The sequence below is a fragment of the Quercus robur genome, chromosome 8 (assembly GCF_932294415.1).
Source record: "Quercus robur chromosome 8, dhQueRobu3.1, whole genome shotgun sequence".
Lineage (NCBI taxonomy): Eukaryota > Viridiplantae > Streptophyta > Magnoliopsida > Fagales > Fagaceae > Quercus > Quercus robur.
Window position 1 is genome coordinate 66,647,207 of NC_065541.1, and position 15,917 is coordinate 66,663,123.

General features: G+C 31.9%; 2 protein-coding genes across 3 annotated transcripts; one reads left to right on the plus strand and one right to left on the minus strand.

Annotated features, from left to right (window-relative positions):
* The first annotated feature begins 8,856 nt into the window (after nucleotides 1-8,856).
* LOC126697813 (uncharacterized) lies at nucleotides 8,857-10,705 on the plus strand. The gene is made up of 4 exons (XM_050394920.1): nucleotides 8,857-9,084; nucleotides 9,794-9,919; nucleotides 10,068-10,238; nucleotides 10,354-10,705. The coding sequence occupies exons 1-4, from the start codon at nucleotides 9,007-9,009 to the stop codon at nucleotides 10,441-10,443; spliced, it is 465 nt and encodes a 154-aa protein (XP_050250877.1). The 5' UTR covers nucleotides 8,857-9,006; the 3' UTR covers nucleotides 10,444-10,705.
* A 1,887-nt stretch (nucleotides 10,706-12,592) lies between these two features.
* Nucleotides 12,593-15,422, minus strand: LOC126697814 (BTB/POZ domain-containing protein At3g56230). Of its 2 annotated transcripts, none has more exons than XM_050394921.1 (3): nucleotides 15,129-15,422; nucleotides 13,638-13,817; nucleotides 12,593-13,226 (listed from the first exon to the last, which is right to left on the minus strand). In XM_050394921.1, exons 1-3 carry the CDS (start codon nucleotides 15,282-15,284, stop codon nucleotides 12,777-12,779), a joined length of 786 nt encoding a protein of 261 aa, XP_050250878.1. In that variant the 5' UTR covers nucleotides 15,285-15,422; the 3' UTR covers nucleotides 12,593-12,776. The 2 variants fall into 2 exon arrangements, with proteins under 2 accessions (XP_050250878.1, XP_050250879.1); XM_050394922.1 differs by having other exon boundaries at nucleotides 15,134-15,291.
* Between the last annotated feature and the right edge of the window lie 495 nt (nucleotides 15,423-15,917).

Below are 15,917 nucleotides of genomic sequence, written 5' to 3' on the forward strand. Positions count from 1 at the left end.
CCCCAGGTTTTGTATTAGAAAAAGTCATCTAAAATCTACTGAACCCGTTTGAAAATCATCTGGAATCTAATTAACACTGCAGAACTAGGTGCTACTATTTATAACCAATTTGCACGTTGAGTATGCTTATCTTCTATAATGCATCAAACAAAAGAGTGCAAGTACTACTTATTATTTTCCCCGTGAAGAGATAGTAGAATCTCACTCCAATCCATAAAATCAAGTGAATCAGTACATGAACAGTGTTCAAGTATTATGCTTATAACATGACAGTAAAATTATAGCTGTAACCAATTGCACAAAACTTTCACATGACAGTAAAATAGACAAATAGCACTTTTTTGCAAACTATATTGTAATCTATCATTGTTTCAAAAATATGTATGGATGTACCACTTTTTGGGTACTCAAGTTGAGTGAAATCGAGTTTTCTATGGTACTCGAGTTTATGGAACTCGAGTACTATAGAAAAATTTTGAAAATTTTTCAGAGTATATTTTTTCAAAGAACTTGAGTTTTTGGAACTCAAGTTTCACGTCAAACTCGAGTTTTTGAAACTCGAGTTTTTAAAAATTTTGAAAAATTTTCAAAGTATATTTTTTAAAAGAACTCGAGTTTTTTAAACTCGAGTTTCACGTCAAACTCGAATTTCAAAGAGGTGATATATCTCTACATATTTTCAAAATCACGGTAGATTTATAATTTTTTTGCTAAATAATGGTAGTGGGCCATTTTTTCCTACTTTTTACTATTGGTAAACAGTAAAGTGATCCACAATGTCTTGTAAAAATCAACGTGCATCTAATATCGTCATGACAATCTGAGACCTTAACCATGGAAAAGAGCCATTCAAATTACAGACAGATAGATCTTATTTGTTGGGAGTCAAAGTAGCCTTTCACTTTCTCCATCTAAGTGATTGCATGTCCTTTTTGGCATACTGTTGTAACCCTACATATTGTAAGACCTATTGTACACAAATCAGAGAAGAGGTCATTTTCAAAATGCTAGGATGTCAAAAAACTCTTCCTCCTCATTCCAAGAAAATCAAAAGCTTCTCCTATATTTTAGTGGGGGACCTAAAGAAAATTGTTGCACTTGCATACCAGATCAGACATCAAGCCGAAATGCAACAATCTCTGGCCTCTCATTCACTATCCAGAAATCAACAAAGAGACGCAAAAACTGAAAACACACCCTTCTGATATGTCTAATAGATATGGCCTCTGCAGGGTACATATCTCTCTCTCTCTCTCTCTTGTGCAACTGTGGTTTTTTGGTTGTTTTCACTGGTGGATTTTGCTATGGTTCCGCTTACATGTGAAGAATAAGGGACAAGCTAGGCTAGCGTGGTGTGATATGCTCCAAATATTATATAATATTCCATATTATCCTTCTGTCCTTTGTAATTGAAATAATTTCATGTTCTACAGCTGCAAACCGACCCCGTGACCTACATGGTAGCAATCTCTGAACAACAGCTGCAACCATTTTTGCTTCTATCATGCATATTCATGATGTTGCTAGACAATTATTCTTTTTTAATAGTTCACCTCCAAAGATGTGGGCTATGTAACCAAATCATGAAGCTGAGTATATCAATAACTATGCAACTTAGCAGTTTTATTTATTTATTTATCAAACTGCATATTTGGTTTTCAACTTTAAATTTTATTTCAAAAATTGTTTTTATATTCTAAAATATTTCACAATCTATACTTTTAAAAGTGTTCAAAAGTCATTCTATAGAGGGAAAATATTAACATAACAAACAAAATATATACTACAATATAGGCTTCATGTTATTGAAGTGGTTTCATTTTCTTTATGTCTATTTTACTTTGTCAACATTTTTCATATATTTTTTAAATAAATAAATAAATTAAACATTTTCCATCTATTGGACGGTGGTAAGGATTTTTAAAAATATTTTAAAGTATAAAAATGTTTCATTTGAAATAAAACTAAAAGCTTGGGATACAAACATGTAATTTAATGGAATGGACGATTGTAGGTTTAATTCATCATAAATATATAGTAGTATGAGATTTGTTTTTTTTTTTGGTCAAATTTTGTAGTATGAGATTTGTAAAATTAGATTTTTTGTTATTTAAATATTAAAAAATACACATGCATAGACTGTGTGTTTACAAATTAGAAAATGAATACCATAATTAAGTTTTTTTTTTTTTTTTTTTTGCCGAAGAAATACCATAATATTAAGTTTACTAATTAACTTCGTGGGCCCGAAATCGAGTATAGCTATTAAGCAAGGGCTTCGAGAATGGTGCAAAAGGATTGTCATTTTCACACTTATTACAGACTTAACAGTCCTAAGAGATTGGACAACTGACCAATAAGCTCTCATTACACGTATAGTCCAGTCCACGTCTTGCATTTATCATGAGGGAAAATATTCATGTAATTTTCTTCGGATGAATAACCCCCCTATGCACGTAGTTTCCCCGTGAATTACCGAGAACAATCAGAATTGGAGGGAACATATATATATATATATATATATATATATATGAAGGGCAGTGGCATCTATTAGTTTATTCTTTTACCACCTTGAACAAGAAAGCCAAACATCTTATATTGGTGGAGGTTAACTTATCTAGAGTTGATTTGCATGTATATATAGCAGAAATTTTTAGTATATATAGATAGTAATACTAGATAAGAAAACAATAGATGCTTGAGATAATGTGCAGTGATCAATTCGGAAGGAAAAAAAAAAAGTTTTACCAAAGAAGAGACAATGTAGAAATCCAAAAAGAGACAATGTAATATAGCTGTCCAGCGTGTGAGAATTTATTTGTTAATTTGCATAAAGCATCTAGTATTCTCTTACCATAAAGGAAAAAACTTAGGTGTTCTAGGAGCAATGCTCCTTCCTCTCACATGAGGGATGGGCCTCACACGTGGGTTCCACCATGAGACCCACCCCTCATGTGAGAGGGGGGAGTATTGCTCCCAGAGCATATAAGAATTATCCGACCACAAAAAGCTTATAACAGCAAAGTATGGCTAAAATTCCAATGGGAAGTGACCTCTTTATTCTTCTAACGTGTGTATGCGGGTGTCTGAAGAGAGAGAGTGTGTGTGTTTGCATCATGAAAATGACTTCTCTACTTCAATAAAAAACACACTTTTCATACATATATAATTTTGATGTTGAATATTAATAATTTGATGTTGTATTTATACATTTTCTATCACTCCAATTTTTTTATTTTTTATTTTTGATAGGATCTATCACTCCAATTGAATGCACATATATAGAGCGAAACATCTTGTTTTGTTTTCATATCTCATAACTTCATATTATATCCTCGCAGATTCTTTAATTAATTGCTATCAAGAATACGGCCAATTTTTTTTTTTTAAATGCCAACAAGAACTCTCTCTCTCAACAGAGGCTTCCCACTCAAAACTTTTTACTTTTATTAGATTTGTTAATTTCACATGTGCATGTGAATGTACCTTCCCGAAGTGCGACTCACGTGAGTTTTGCTAGCAAGTCACAAGAATCCTAAAATGCTTCTCTCTGCAAAAGGATAAAATATATAGTATATATTACGAGAAATAAAGAAAGCAAAATATTGATGATAATGATGATGAACTTGTTTAGATAACTAGCTTCATAAGTTTGTCATCTTATGATGGACTTGAAATTCATTTTCAAATAATATGGAATGCCACGAGAATGATTCTCAAAAAAAAAAAAAAAAAAAGGAATGCCACGAGAAGTATTTCTTAACTTAATGTTACTTTAATTGCATGATTAGGCAATAAAATATGACACTTCGGTTTGTTTTGGGTGCGCATGATATAATTAATAATTGATATAAGTAGACAGAAAAACGCATACACGTAAGCAATGGATTACTATAACTCACATCACTTGCTAATGATAGTACTAATTACCAAACCCTAGGTCTAGGTGTTTCAATAACTTTGAACCTAAGGTTTAGAATATATACTTTATAGTAAAAGCCCTTCCTAAAATTTTTATTAAAAAAAGTTATAGTAATTAGTAAAAGCATTAATTCTCCATCCGTTCAATTCTTCATTATAATACATGTGAATTAAAACAATGAATTTCGGAAAAAGAATCTTCTTAATCTCCAACTTTTTTGCATGTAACAAACCATCAACAAGCTTAGTGACTCCTATCAAAAAAAAAAAAAAAAAGCTTAGTGACTAGTTATGTGATTGAGTGGTGTAAACTAATTAATGAACCCATTTGTTCTAGGTATACAATTTCCTGCCTCCCCTTTTTTTTTTTTTTCTTCGTAGAAAGCGTGAGGTAGCTATCTATAATAGATGAAAATTTCTCCTTTAATTTGTGACACTTACGATATATTCTTGTATATATATACCGTTTGTATTTTTTTTTTTTCAATCTCAATTTTTATTTTTTTAATACTCAGTGACTGGTTTATGAAAGATATTTAGTTGAAGGGAAGCAAATAGAAATACTAATAATTTCAAGAAGTGCCAAGACAAATTGCTTATCTGTTTTAACTTGTATTTTTCCCACTTTTTCTCAATATATCATCTTCTCGATAAGCATCCAGTCACGCTCATTTGACAAAATGCTGAAGTTCAGTATTATGCCATTTAGCGTTTCAAAAGTTGGATGCTTCCTGAAGATAAAACAAACTCAATTGTATAGCATTGAAGAAATTAAAGAATGCTGAGGCTGTCAAGATTGAAAAGAAAACTACGTCAATAATTGATACATTCACTTAAAAAAAAAAGAGTATTTTTTTTGTAATATTGACTTCAACTCTAATGGAAATCAAGAGCAAGTAAAAAATCAATTGATTCTCAACAAATTGAAAATGAAATCCCCATATATAACTCATGCACTATACAGCTTGATTGAAAGCAAGTTATTATTATTTAGAAAAATTACATTTTAAACCATATGGTCTAAGTAGATGACAAACTAAACATTATAATTTCAAAAATAACAAATTAAATCATATAATTTCAAAAATATAACAAACTAAATCTCAAGTACACGTTTGAATGAATAATATAGTATTGGTTAAGTATTTAATTTGTTACTTTTAAAAGTATATGATTTAATTTATTACATAAGTTTAAATTTATTATTATTATTATCAAATTAGATCTAAAACTGTATAGGAGTGTATAGGAAAAGTATTTTTATAATGGAAGGTGGCAAGAGACAAGGTTGGAGCAGGGGTATATGTATGGAGAGCGTTGTTGTGTTGTAATGATTAATGGGCACACATGTGAATAGGGGTGGGTACGTGATTTGTCCGTGTTGAATGGAGACAATGTTGCAAGCAATAAGGATCTGCTCTCTAAAACTTTGCGTATCAACTGTTTGATAACACGTCTCGTGATACACTCATCGATCAGAGATAGCCTAGCTATAACAAAAGCTAAATCAGTCTCTGGAGACTTCGGATAATTAGATAGGTTCAAGCCTTCTATTGCCACTTGGACGCCACTTGATCTTCACATCAATGTAATTAGATAGGTTCAAGCCTTCTATTGCCACTTGGACGCCACTTGATCTTCACATCAATGGTTTCTGGTACCTAACCTGTCCCTAGTTTCTGGCAATGAGTTGTCATTTCATTTGGTAAGCTAAAATTAACTAGTGGTTGATGTGATTAATTTGCACTTACTCATGATTAATATCAAATTTAATTGTGCTTAGAAAAAGACAATGTTGTTTAGATTTTAGATAAATGTTATAGTTATAAACTATTTTATAACATTTTTATAAACTGTTGATGTGATCAATCTTTTATTAGTTTTCATTTAGACTTACTATTAATATCACTTTTTCATTTACCAATAATCACTCACCATATTAGCAGTTTATAAAAAATTTTGTAAAATAGTTTGTATTTCTAGCATTATTCTATTGTTTATATAGACATTGTAAATTTGCCAGTAATACAATATGTACCATATATATTGCCAAGTACACGTAGAACAACCAGTTTATTAGCATCAAATGTATTTGAGTATATATTTTAGTACAACAAAGTAAAAATACCGTAAAATAAATCAAAGTCAAATGCATTTTGCATGGTCTCTCTCTAAATTAGGGCTCCTCAATAATGTACACATATTATATTGCAAAACTACTGTTGCTCTTCCAACAAGTTTTAAAGAAAAATGTTAAAATTTAAAACTATTATAAATTTTAGGTAAAAATGCAAAACTGACCCTCTAACTTTCACATATTTTTCATTTCAGTCCTCTAACTTTCAGTTTTGTCAATTCAGTCCTTTAACTTTCAGTTTTTGTCAATTCAAGGCTCCGTTACAAATCTATTATTGCTGTCGTTACACCTACCAAAACGACGCCGTTTTTGCATGTGGTTTTTTTTTTTTTTTTTTTTTTTTTTTTTTTTTTTTTTTAATTCAGAATTAAAAGAAAATAAGAAAAATTACAACACCTCGTCGATCACGCCGCCTCTCTCTTACTCGCCTCCAGAATCCATCTCGGCGATGTTGTCGCTCTCTCTTTTCCCAACACTATCGAGGTAAACACTCAATTTTCTTTCTTTCTTATTTTCCTTCATTTTCTCGCTAACCAAACACAATAAACAAAATTTAAAATTTTAACTTTTTTATTTTTGGTTTTGTGCAGTTTGTGGTGATGTTCTTGGCAGTGATTTGATGCCGAGCCATAGCGGCACTGTTGAACCAGGCTTACATGGCGGAGGAGTTCGAGTTTTACCTTTCCGACTCCGAGTCAAAGCTTTTGATTACACCGAAAGAAGGACTTCAACCGGCTCAATCCACCGCTTCCAAGCTGAAACTCCCTCACATGACCACTGCGCTCTTAGATAGCGCGTCGAGTATCAGTATCGGAAACTCTGTTTCCACCGATTCCAACTCCAAATCTGTTAAGGAACTTGTGAACGATCTATAGGACGTGGCACTCTTCTTGCACACGTCAGGCACCACGAGCCGACCCAAGGACAGGCGAGGAAGAGCTACGATAAGGCAAGGCAGAGCACACCCATCACCGATTTAGTCAAGGCAAAGCAGTGAGGTGGTTTACACGGCGAGCAGGGGCAGCGAACTCAGTCGTCGGTGAACTCAGTCTCTCTTTCTCTCTCTCAAACCGGCTCACCCTCTCTCTCTCTCGCTCTCTCTCAAAGTTAAGGATTGGAATCCTTTTGTTTTGTTTTGATTCAAGGGACATCGTTTTGATTCAGCAAGGTATTTTGTTTTTGTTTTTTTTTTTTTTTAAATTTTCTTTTAATTCTGAATTAAAAAAAAAAAAAAAAAAAAAAGCAAAACGGTGTCATTTTGGTGTGTGTAACGACAGTAGGTAACAGATTTGTAACGGAGCCTTGAATTGACAAAAATTGAAAGTTAGAGGACTGAATTGATAAAACTGAAAGTTAGAGGACTGAAATGAAAAAATGTGAAAGTTAGAGGGTCAGTTTTGCATTTTTGTCTAAATTTTAATAAAAAAGACAATTACATTCAATTTGTTCAACGTTACATTAACATAATAAATAAATAATTTAATTGTGGTTAAAGATCAACATTAGTAATTTATACTACTCATAAAATTTATGATATTCCTACCACCCCTCAATTTACCCCATGTACGTTGTAAATGAGGTGGTTTTGATGAACTTTTATTATCTCAAAACTTTAAACATGACAAACAAACTAATACTTACTAATCACCATTAGATCATTATGGAAAGTGTGCATATATATGCATGCTGACTTTATTCTTTCCATGGCAGGAAAATATTTTTCACAAATTCCGAGAGGAAGGATTTATAAATCTCAATATCTCATTAGATGAGAAGTTGTAGCAGAGTGGCATACATATGAGAGAGAGAGAGAGAGGGGGGGGGGGGGGGGGGCACAAAGGGCCGGCTGGTGAGAGAGGAGGGGAAAGAGGCTTAAAAAAAAAAAAAAAAAAGGTCCCCCCGTGAGGAGTGTTTGGAGGCATTCCAAAATCACAACTAAACATCCTTTTGTTGCTTCCTCTACACTTCTTTCGATGGCCAATTTTCACTTCCTACCTCCCCTCACCATCACGAGCTTATGATTCCCTCCGTTCCCTCCTCGCGTTAAGTTATATGCCATCTCTCATTTCCTCTTTACCATTCTGTCCTTCTGCCCCTCCTCTTCGGAGTGAAATAATATTATAGGAATAAGGTATGAGTAATGCTGAGAATGCCAACTTTGACACAATTTTGTACCACAACTTACTACATGACAAGTTCTAATTAGTAAAAATGTATCCTTACATGGCTCACATGACGAGTTACTCATAAGGTATTGGATATAACCTTTTATTGAAATTTTTTTTTAAGAATGATTACATATAATTATTCTTGAGTGAAATTTAAAAAAAAAAAAAAAAAAAAAAAAAAAAAAAAAACCTAAACAACTTAAAAAACTAATTATACGCATATTATATAGCAAATTATTTATTCATCCTAAAAACTTGGCTGTGTAGAAAGTCATATTATAATGATAATAACAAATTATTAAATCTTTTATTAAACTTGCTTTGAAACTTTCTGATAGACAACTTTTTTTACAGTAGCTATCATTTAACAACTTAGTTGATCTGTTTATTAGTTTATTTAGGAAAATGCGCTTCTTATTTCTTTTTGGAGATGAGGAAAATTCTTTCATTTTTAATGAATTGTTTGTTTCCAAATCCTACACAAAGTAGCTAGAAAAATGCTATTTTTTACTTCTTTTTTTAAATGGGGAAAAATAAATATTATATATATATATATATATTTGAATGATCAAAAGGGCAGTTTGGTAAGTTGAGCTCCACTTTGTATTGTATTTTGTTGTGAAGAAACTGAGGCAGTCATGTGGAAGCTAGCAAACAGAAGATCATATCGATTTGAGAGCTCATCCCTTACTTTTAAACAGCCTAAGAGCCTCACAGAAGGGTTCATAGGAAGAGAAAGAGAAAGCTGAAGAAAAAGAAGATAAAGAGAAACAATATCCCATGGTTTCTAGGGAGCACAAGAGGGCAGCACTGCATGAGAAGCTGCAACTACTTCGTTCCATTACTAACTCTCATGCTGTAATTCCCTGCTTTATTTCCTGAGGCTTTTGCTTCCATTGGCTTTCTTCTTACATATATTCTCATGGATTAGGTCATTTTACATAAGAATGTTCCGTTAAGCAGAATTGTCACTCTCACTTTTAATTTCACCTCCTCCTTCAGTTCATCCTTCTTCTTTTGTTTTGTTATTAGAATACTTTGTTTTCCAGATTTGGTCTTCTTTCATGTTTTTCCTAACTCTATATTTGGATGGAGATTTTTGTATACTATGATCATCTTCCTCTTTACCCTCCACTCAACTCCCTCTGTTCCAAACATATCCTAAACTCTTATAGATGCACCTCAGTCCAATATATTCATCTCCTATTCTCTCTCTCTCTCTCTCTCTCTCTCTTCTCTCTCTCATTCCATGATGACACAATTTAGAATAAATTAATAAACATAAGTTACTAGACCGATAATTAAGTGAGAGGGTGATATCTCAACGACCCAGATACAATGTTCTTGTTCTTTTTCTCTTTTTTATGAATATTGGTAACCTAGATGCAACTTAGTTTGCAATTGCCAATAAGCATTGGCTTAGTTGGCACGTCCCTGTCTAAGATTTAATCCCCCACCCCTAACTTAATGTTGAAAAAAATTCTGTGGTCCTTATTTAAGGATAGAATATAAAATATGCACAATTGGATTCTAACTCACAGCTACTTATTTTGTGCATGTTTGGCAGCTAAACGAGAACTCAATCATAATAGACGCATCAAAGTATATTCAAGAGCTAAAGCAGAAAGTAGAAAGACTGAATCAAGATATAGCAACTTCAAGAACCTCAAGTGATCAAAATCCATTGCCTGTGGTACATACGTAGTCTAACATCTATTCTATCTTCTCTCCCACCATCAATGCAATTCTAAATGTTTAAGTTAATTTTCTTATTTTCCTTATTTTTCACAAAAAACATTTCTATTAGTCGTATTAACCTATAGCTAGTAAATTTTCCACAGGTTTCTGTAACAACCCTAGAGAAGGGCTACCTAATAAATGTGTTATCAGAGAAGAGTTGCCCAGGCCTGCTTGTCTCCATATTGGAAGCCTTCGAAGAACTGGGTCTTACTGTTCTTGAAGCTAGGGTTTCTTGTACTGATAATTTCCGGTTACAAGCAGTTGGAGGAGAAGTAAGATCATTTAAATTTTTTTTTTAAATTTCTGTAACAAAATACCAACAATTAATGAAGATACATACATACATATGTAGAACTAGCGGTAAGAATGTTGAAATGTTTCTTTCAGGATGAAGAACAAGGCGAAAGCATTAATGCTCAAGTGGTGAAACAAGCAGTGGTGCAGGCTATTAAGAACTGGAGTGAGAGTTCTGAATAAGTGTAATCAAATATCCGCGGTGTTATATTTATCATTTGCTTCAATTATCTTTGTTGTTGTGGGTGGGCATTGTTGCTAATCAAGAACCCCTGCTTCAAAAATTATGAAGTAGATTGAAGATCACAAACAAGTACCAAGAAAACAAATAACTTTAGGTTTACCAGAATTTATTAGGCAGTTGGCACGTGCATTTCTTGGCTTTTAATATATATTGCACAACAACAACAAAATTTCTTGAGCTGAGAGATGATTCCTTAGCATATATTCTTATAGTTTTGTTTTGTGGAAGTGTTTATTGCTTAAATTCCATGGAATTTCAATCTGCTTTCCACTTAATGCCTCGGTACATTTTCACTCAACTTTTTGTGAGGTGCATGAATTACGTATATAATTCTATCTGTGCCTTTGGAAAAGTTCAATGAATTAAAATTAGAGCAAAATCTAAGTATAATTCTTATACATTCAGTTTTCCAATTAAATTTTGATATCAGTTAAATTAATTAACCTATACAGTACAAACAATGTTAACTTTTACAAATACAATTAAATTCAATACAATCATGTGTGTGAATGTAATTCTATATTCGAATTTAATTGAAAACTTAATATACGACACTTAAAAAATTGTATTTAAGTTTTATCCTTAAAGTTAATTTTATATTAATTGGTCATTGTTTTCCCCTCTTTGTGGTTAGATCTTTTCCATTTCAAAACTTTAAATGGGTTGGAGTATTGGGTTTGAATTACAGTGCGGTATCCTATAAAACCAGAGCCACTAGCTACGAGCAATTACACAAAGAGGAACAAAACAAATTGTCTCTTCATAGAGTTGCACATAATGTGGAAGTACACGTGACACCTTCCTGACCAAGTAGAACTAATATTCGCTATGTGTAAGAGTCATGTGACTAAACAAGCAGTGATCGTATAACATGAAGTACTGGCACAACAACAAAGCCATATATAAGACTACTTTCTTTGTTTTTTATTCCTCTGATGTTTATGCAGTGAGGAACTTTGTAGATTCTGCAATGGATGTTTTTATTGTGCATGTCTGCTTTAAGCCTCAAACTGGTCAGACCAAAAGTAAAAAGTCTGATCAGTACGTAAATTTTTCATCACTACATAATTTTGAATCTATGGCTAATAGTTTGAAATAATTGAGAAGATAGAGGGAAAAACAAACAAGGAATTTACGTACTGAGATAATTAAGGTCCGGATAAGTATCCTATAGGTCAATAAATTGTGATCATTAACTACTCAAGTGAGGACTATATTCAACATGTCATAACTCATAACTAATCATCACGGCCATAGGAATTTGTTATGAGCTTATAGCTCGCTCGTATCTTATGTACGTGTTGGTAATAAGAACAAAGGAACTTTTGATATTGAAAAAATATTTCAGGAACAAAATTTTTATACAAGTATGATCTATAAACTGCTATGGATATGGTAAATAAAAACATGTAACATAAGGCATGAGTATTTGACGTGCATAGCATGCAAATTATCAATTATCATATTGATATAATATAATTTCATCTACGATGTTTCAATCTTGACCAAAAAAGAAACTTTGATCTTTTATCTCATTAATAAAAAATATATCTAATATTATATATATAAAAACAGAAGCATTTTTTCTGCAATTAAGACAGTACTGCCACATAGGAAAAAATGTCCATCTAACTTTCAACCATGTTCACAATTAAAAAAACGATAAATTATACACCGTTTGATAATTTCTCAATATATAAAAGAAAAATAACCGGTTAAAATACAATGCACACGGAGATAGAAATAGAGAGTTTGAAGTAAAAGACCAAGCAAGCTCAAAATTTAAGTTTGACCTTAAATTTCAAATAAAGTTACCTTTTGATTTCAATAGTGATAAAACAGGGACTTTGGTTATGACCATATGGCGGGGAAAGCAATTCCAAGAAACTTAGAATAATACCACAATGGATTAAAAGATAGTATATCTTCCATGAGAAGATCCTTAGAAGAATTTATTGTTTTAGGTAACCATTATAATAGCCATAGCTAGGGCATATATAAAATTAATTAGTTGATATCAAATGGTGTATTAAACAAGTAAATGATGTGTTGTTTTCGGAGACATTAGTGATTTTCATGTCAGAGGCATATAAAAAACCAATACAAATTTACTAATAGTTTATATAAATCTCATCTACAAAGAATCCCTTATGGTGCTTGACTACTTGTTCAATATGTAAGTTGATTTTATAAAGAAATTTCAACAGCTCCATGCATAACCTAGCTATTTTTGCCTGGAAAAAAGTATGCACATTATGCCCTTACAATGAACTCAATTTTTCCTGGCTTCCATCAACGATGCCCTTGTAATCTGAACACAAAGATGTGGATTCTTGAGTGCAAATTCATCATATCTATCTGAGAAGGCTATATCCTCAATGTTTTTGACAATGAATTTTAAAGCTGTCTCTTTCAAAGATAGGTAGGAACAAACATCTGAGATCTCTAGTACACTAAGAGCATTGGATGACTTCAAAGACCTTAGCATGTGTCGCTCACATAACTTCTGTAAGTATGGGATTTCGTACTTATCGGCTGCTAGTGATAGTGAGTAGACATGCTTCTCCATTTTCTCTTCAGGCAAGCTCCCAGTGTAGAGGAATTGCAGAAGAGACTCCAGCTCTTCATGGTCCAACTCAGACAATGTAATTATATTGTCCTTTGGTGGCGCTTTACATACATCTGAATCTAGCATATTCTTAAATATTTGTGATCTTGTTGCCTGTAACATAATACATTACATTAATATGATTTCATTACTATTCCAGTAAATAAATACTAAAGGTACTATTAGTTTTATTATAAAAAACTTATAAACGAATGTAATAATAAATGTGATCAGTGCTACTTGAACTAAATCCTAAATAAATGACTAAAATCTTTTTTTGTGATTTGCTACACATTAGTTTGTAAGATTATTTTTTATATACTTAACATCTAATAGTTTATAATTAAGGTAGAAAATACAATCATTATTGAAGAATATTAATTTGCAACAAAACCTTAAAAACAAGTGAGTTAATCAGACTACTTCTGGCTACAGATTTTTCTATAGAGATTATGAATTATTAGAGGACCCACTTTATCTACACAATTATATATAAAAGACAAGGAGAGACAAAGAGAGACTAACCAGTAAGGCCCTATGTGCAGGTATGGAAGGCCCATTATTGCCTGGCTTGAGTTCCATATCAGTGTGCATTTGATCTTTAAGCGCAGTAAAGAAACCCCCCTTAAGAAAGCTTACCTCCTCTTTCTGTACATTTTCCATATCCTTCATATCACATACCCATCTTGAAACATCTAGGAGTGTCTGCAGGGGGGTAACATGAAGAACATATCAAATTATCAATATAAATATTAAATACTAATCATTAGTACGGTTTTTTTAGCACTGTAACTTTTTTTTTTCTTGATGTAATGAAACAATATAACTTCATTACCTGAGATTAACATGTTTAATTAACATCTAATTTCACATAAGATTTTTCAAGTCTAAGCAAGTAGTGTCATTTTATTTTTTCCAAAATGATATTTGGAATTTTTTTTTTCCCTCTAATTTGATTTTTGCTAAAATACATAAATAAATTCCTCTTTGTGGCCATATAAAAAAAAAAAATCCTCTTGGTGGCTTAAAAATTAAAATACTTCACATACGTAAGGTTTGTACCTGAGAAAATGGAAAAATTAAAAAGGAAAAACTCCTAATAAGGTTAGGCTGGATTCAGGCCTCAATAAATGTAATCAGCCCATTATAGAAAAGTGTACTTAGTCCCATTGAATGGGGACTAGCTGGGCTAGAATGAGCTAATTCCAAAAGACAATATTTCCTTCTTTTGCTCCAAACATCCAATGGGCTAATTCCGCACCAAGAAACTATATGAAACCATATTAAGCCCACCGTGCACAATATTTACTTCTTTTCTCTTTCTAAATTTTTTTAGTCCTTTTTTTTTTATTTATAAATTTCAAAAAATACTACCAGCTTTGAGAGGAAGATTTTAACCATGAATGTCTTTATTAGAAATATTAAGAGGTAAAAGTTCCAATTAAATTACAAAACTCTTGAAAAATTAATATATAAATAAATATAGCAAATTAGTCATTTTATAATTTTGCCATTATAGTGATAGTGTGTCAAATTCCACCACGTATAACTAAGAATTATAACAACAAAGCTACAAAATGACTTAATTGATACATTTACAAGTTTTTTTTTTTAAAAAAAAAAAAATACTACACATAAACTTTTCAAATTTTATAAATTAAAATAGAGCTTGACCCAGATTTTAGGAACCATTGTTAAAAAATAAATTCTGTTCAAACAAAAATCCTCAAACGATTTTTTTTTTTTTTTTTTTTTAAATACCATCTCCTATGAATGAATAGCCTGTTTGCAGGAATATTTTCACCATTTGATCCAACCATACTCGATCAAACTACTAGAATGGCAAGACGACTAAAGTGCCATCAAGATTTCATCAAATTAATCGATATATCATATGGCTTTATATACTTAAAAGATACGTAAATTATGACTAATTAAGGGAACTAATCATGAAAATAATCAAATGCACCAACTAATAATTCAAGCAACAATAAGAAACATGAATTTAGAGCTTGCCTTACACGAATTTGGTGGACCATTCCTTGCCTTTTCACTTTCAAGCTTGTTTATCAGGTTGATTATGCTCCTAGCTCCCTCATAGCAAGCCCCACATATTGTATTCCTTGGAGGCCTTAATATAACTGGCATTGATGTGCAAATTGAACAGTCCATCAGCCCTTTTTTTCTAGGCTTCCCTGTGTGTGGCAAAGTTTGATGAACCACAACAAGGAAGAAGAGGAAGAAATGAAGAATGAAAAGTAGAAGCTGTTTCGTCTTTTGAACTCAATATAAAAGGGTGGCCTTCGGCCATCCTAACTTTCTAAGTAATTGTTTATACGGCGGTTGTTGGACCTTATTCTATACCTTGTGTTAATTAAAAAAATTGAAAAAGGAACAAAGCATAATTGCCTTGTGTTGGGACTTAGGAGTACATAATTTTAATTCGGTGAAATGTCCAAACTAGTGTTTAAAGGGATGTATGTTCACTTTGTTTGAAGAGGGTATCTATAGATAAATTATCAATTATCTCAAAAGCTTAAATTATTATGGTGCATTATTGTTAAATCATTTTAACAAATATATATTTTTTAATATAAATAAGAGTATCCAAACCTCTTCAAGTATCTGAATATTTCTTCGAGTATATGCAGTTTTCCTCCTGTTCTACATGCGCCAAATTATTACAGGGAAGAATATTATGTGTATTATTGGTGATATAATTATAGAATATTAAAGAAAAAAAACCTTCAAATTGTAAAAGCAAATTCAGTGATATTCTTCATTTAACCTTTTGATAATCTATCT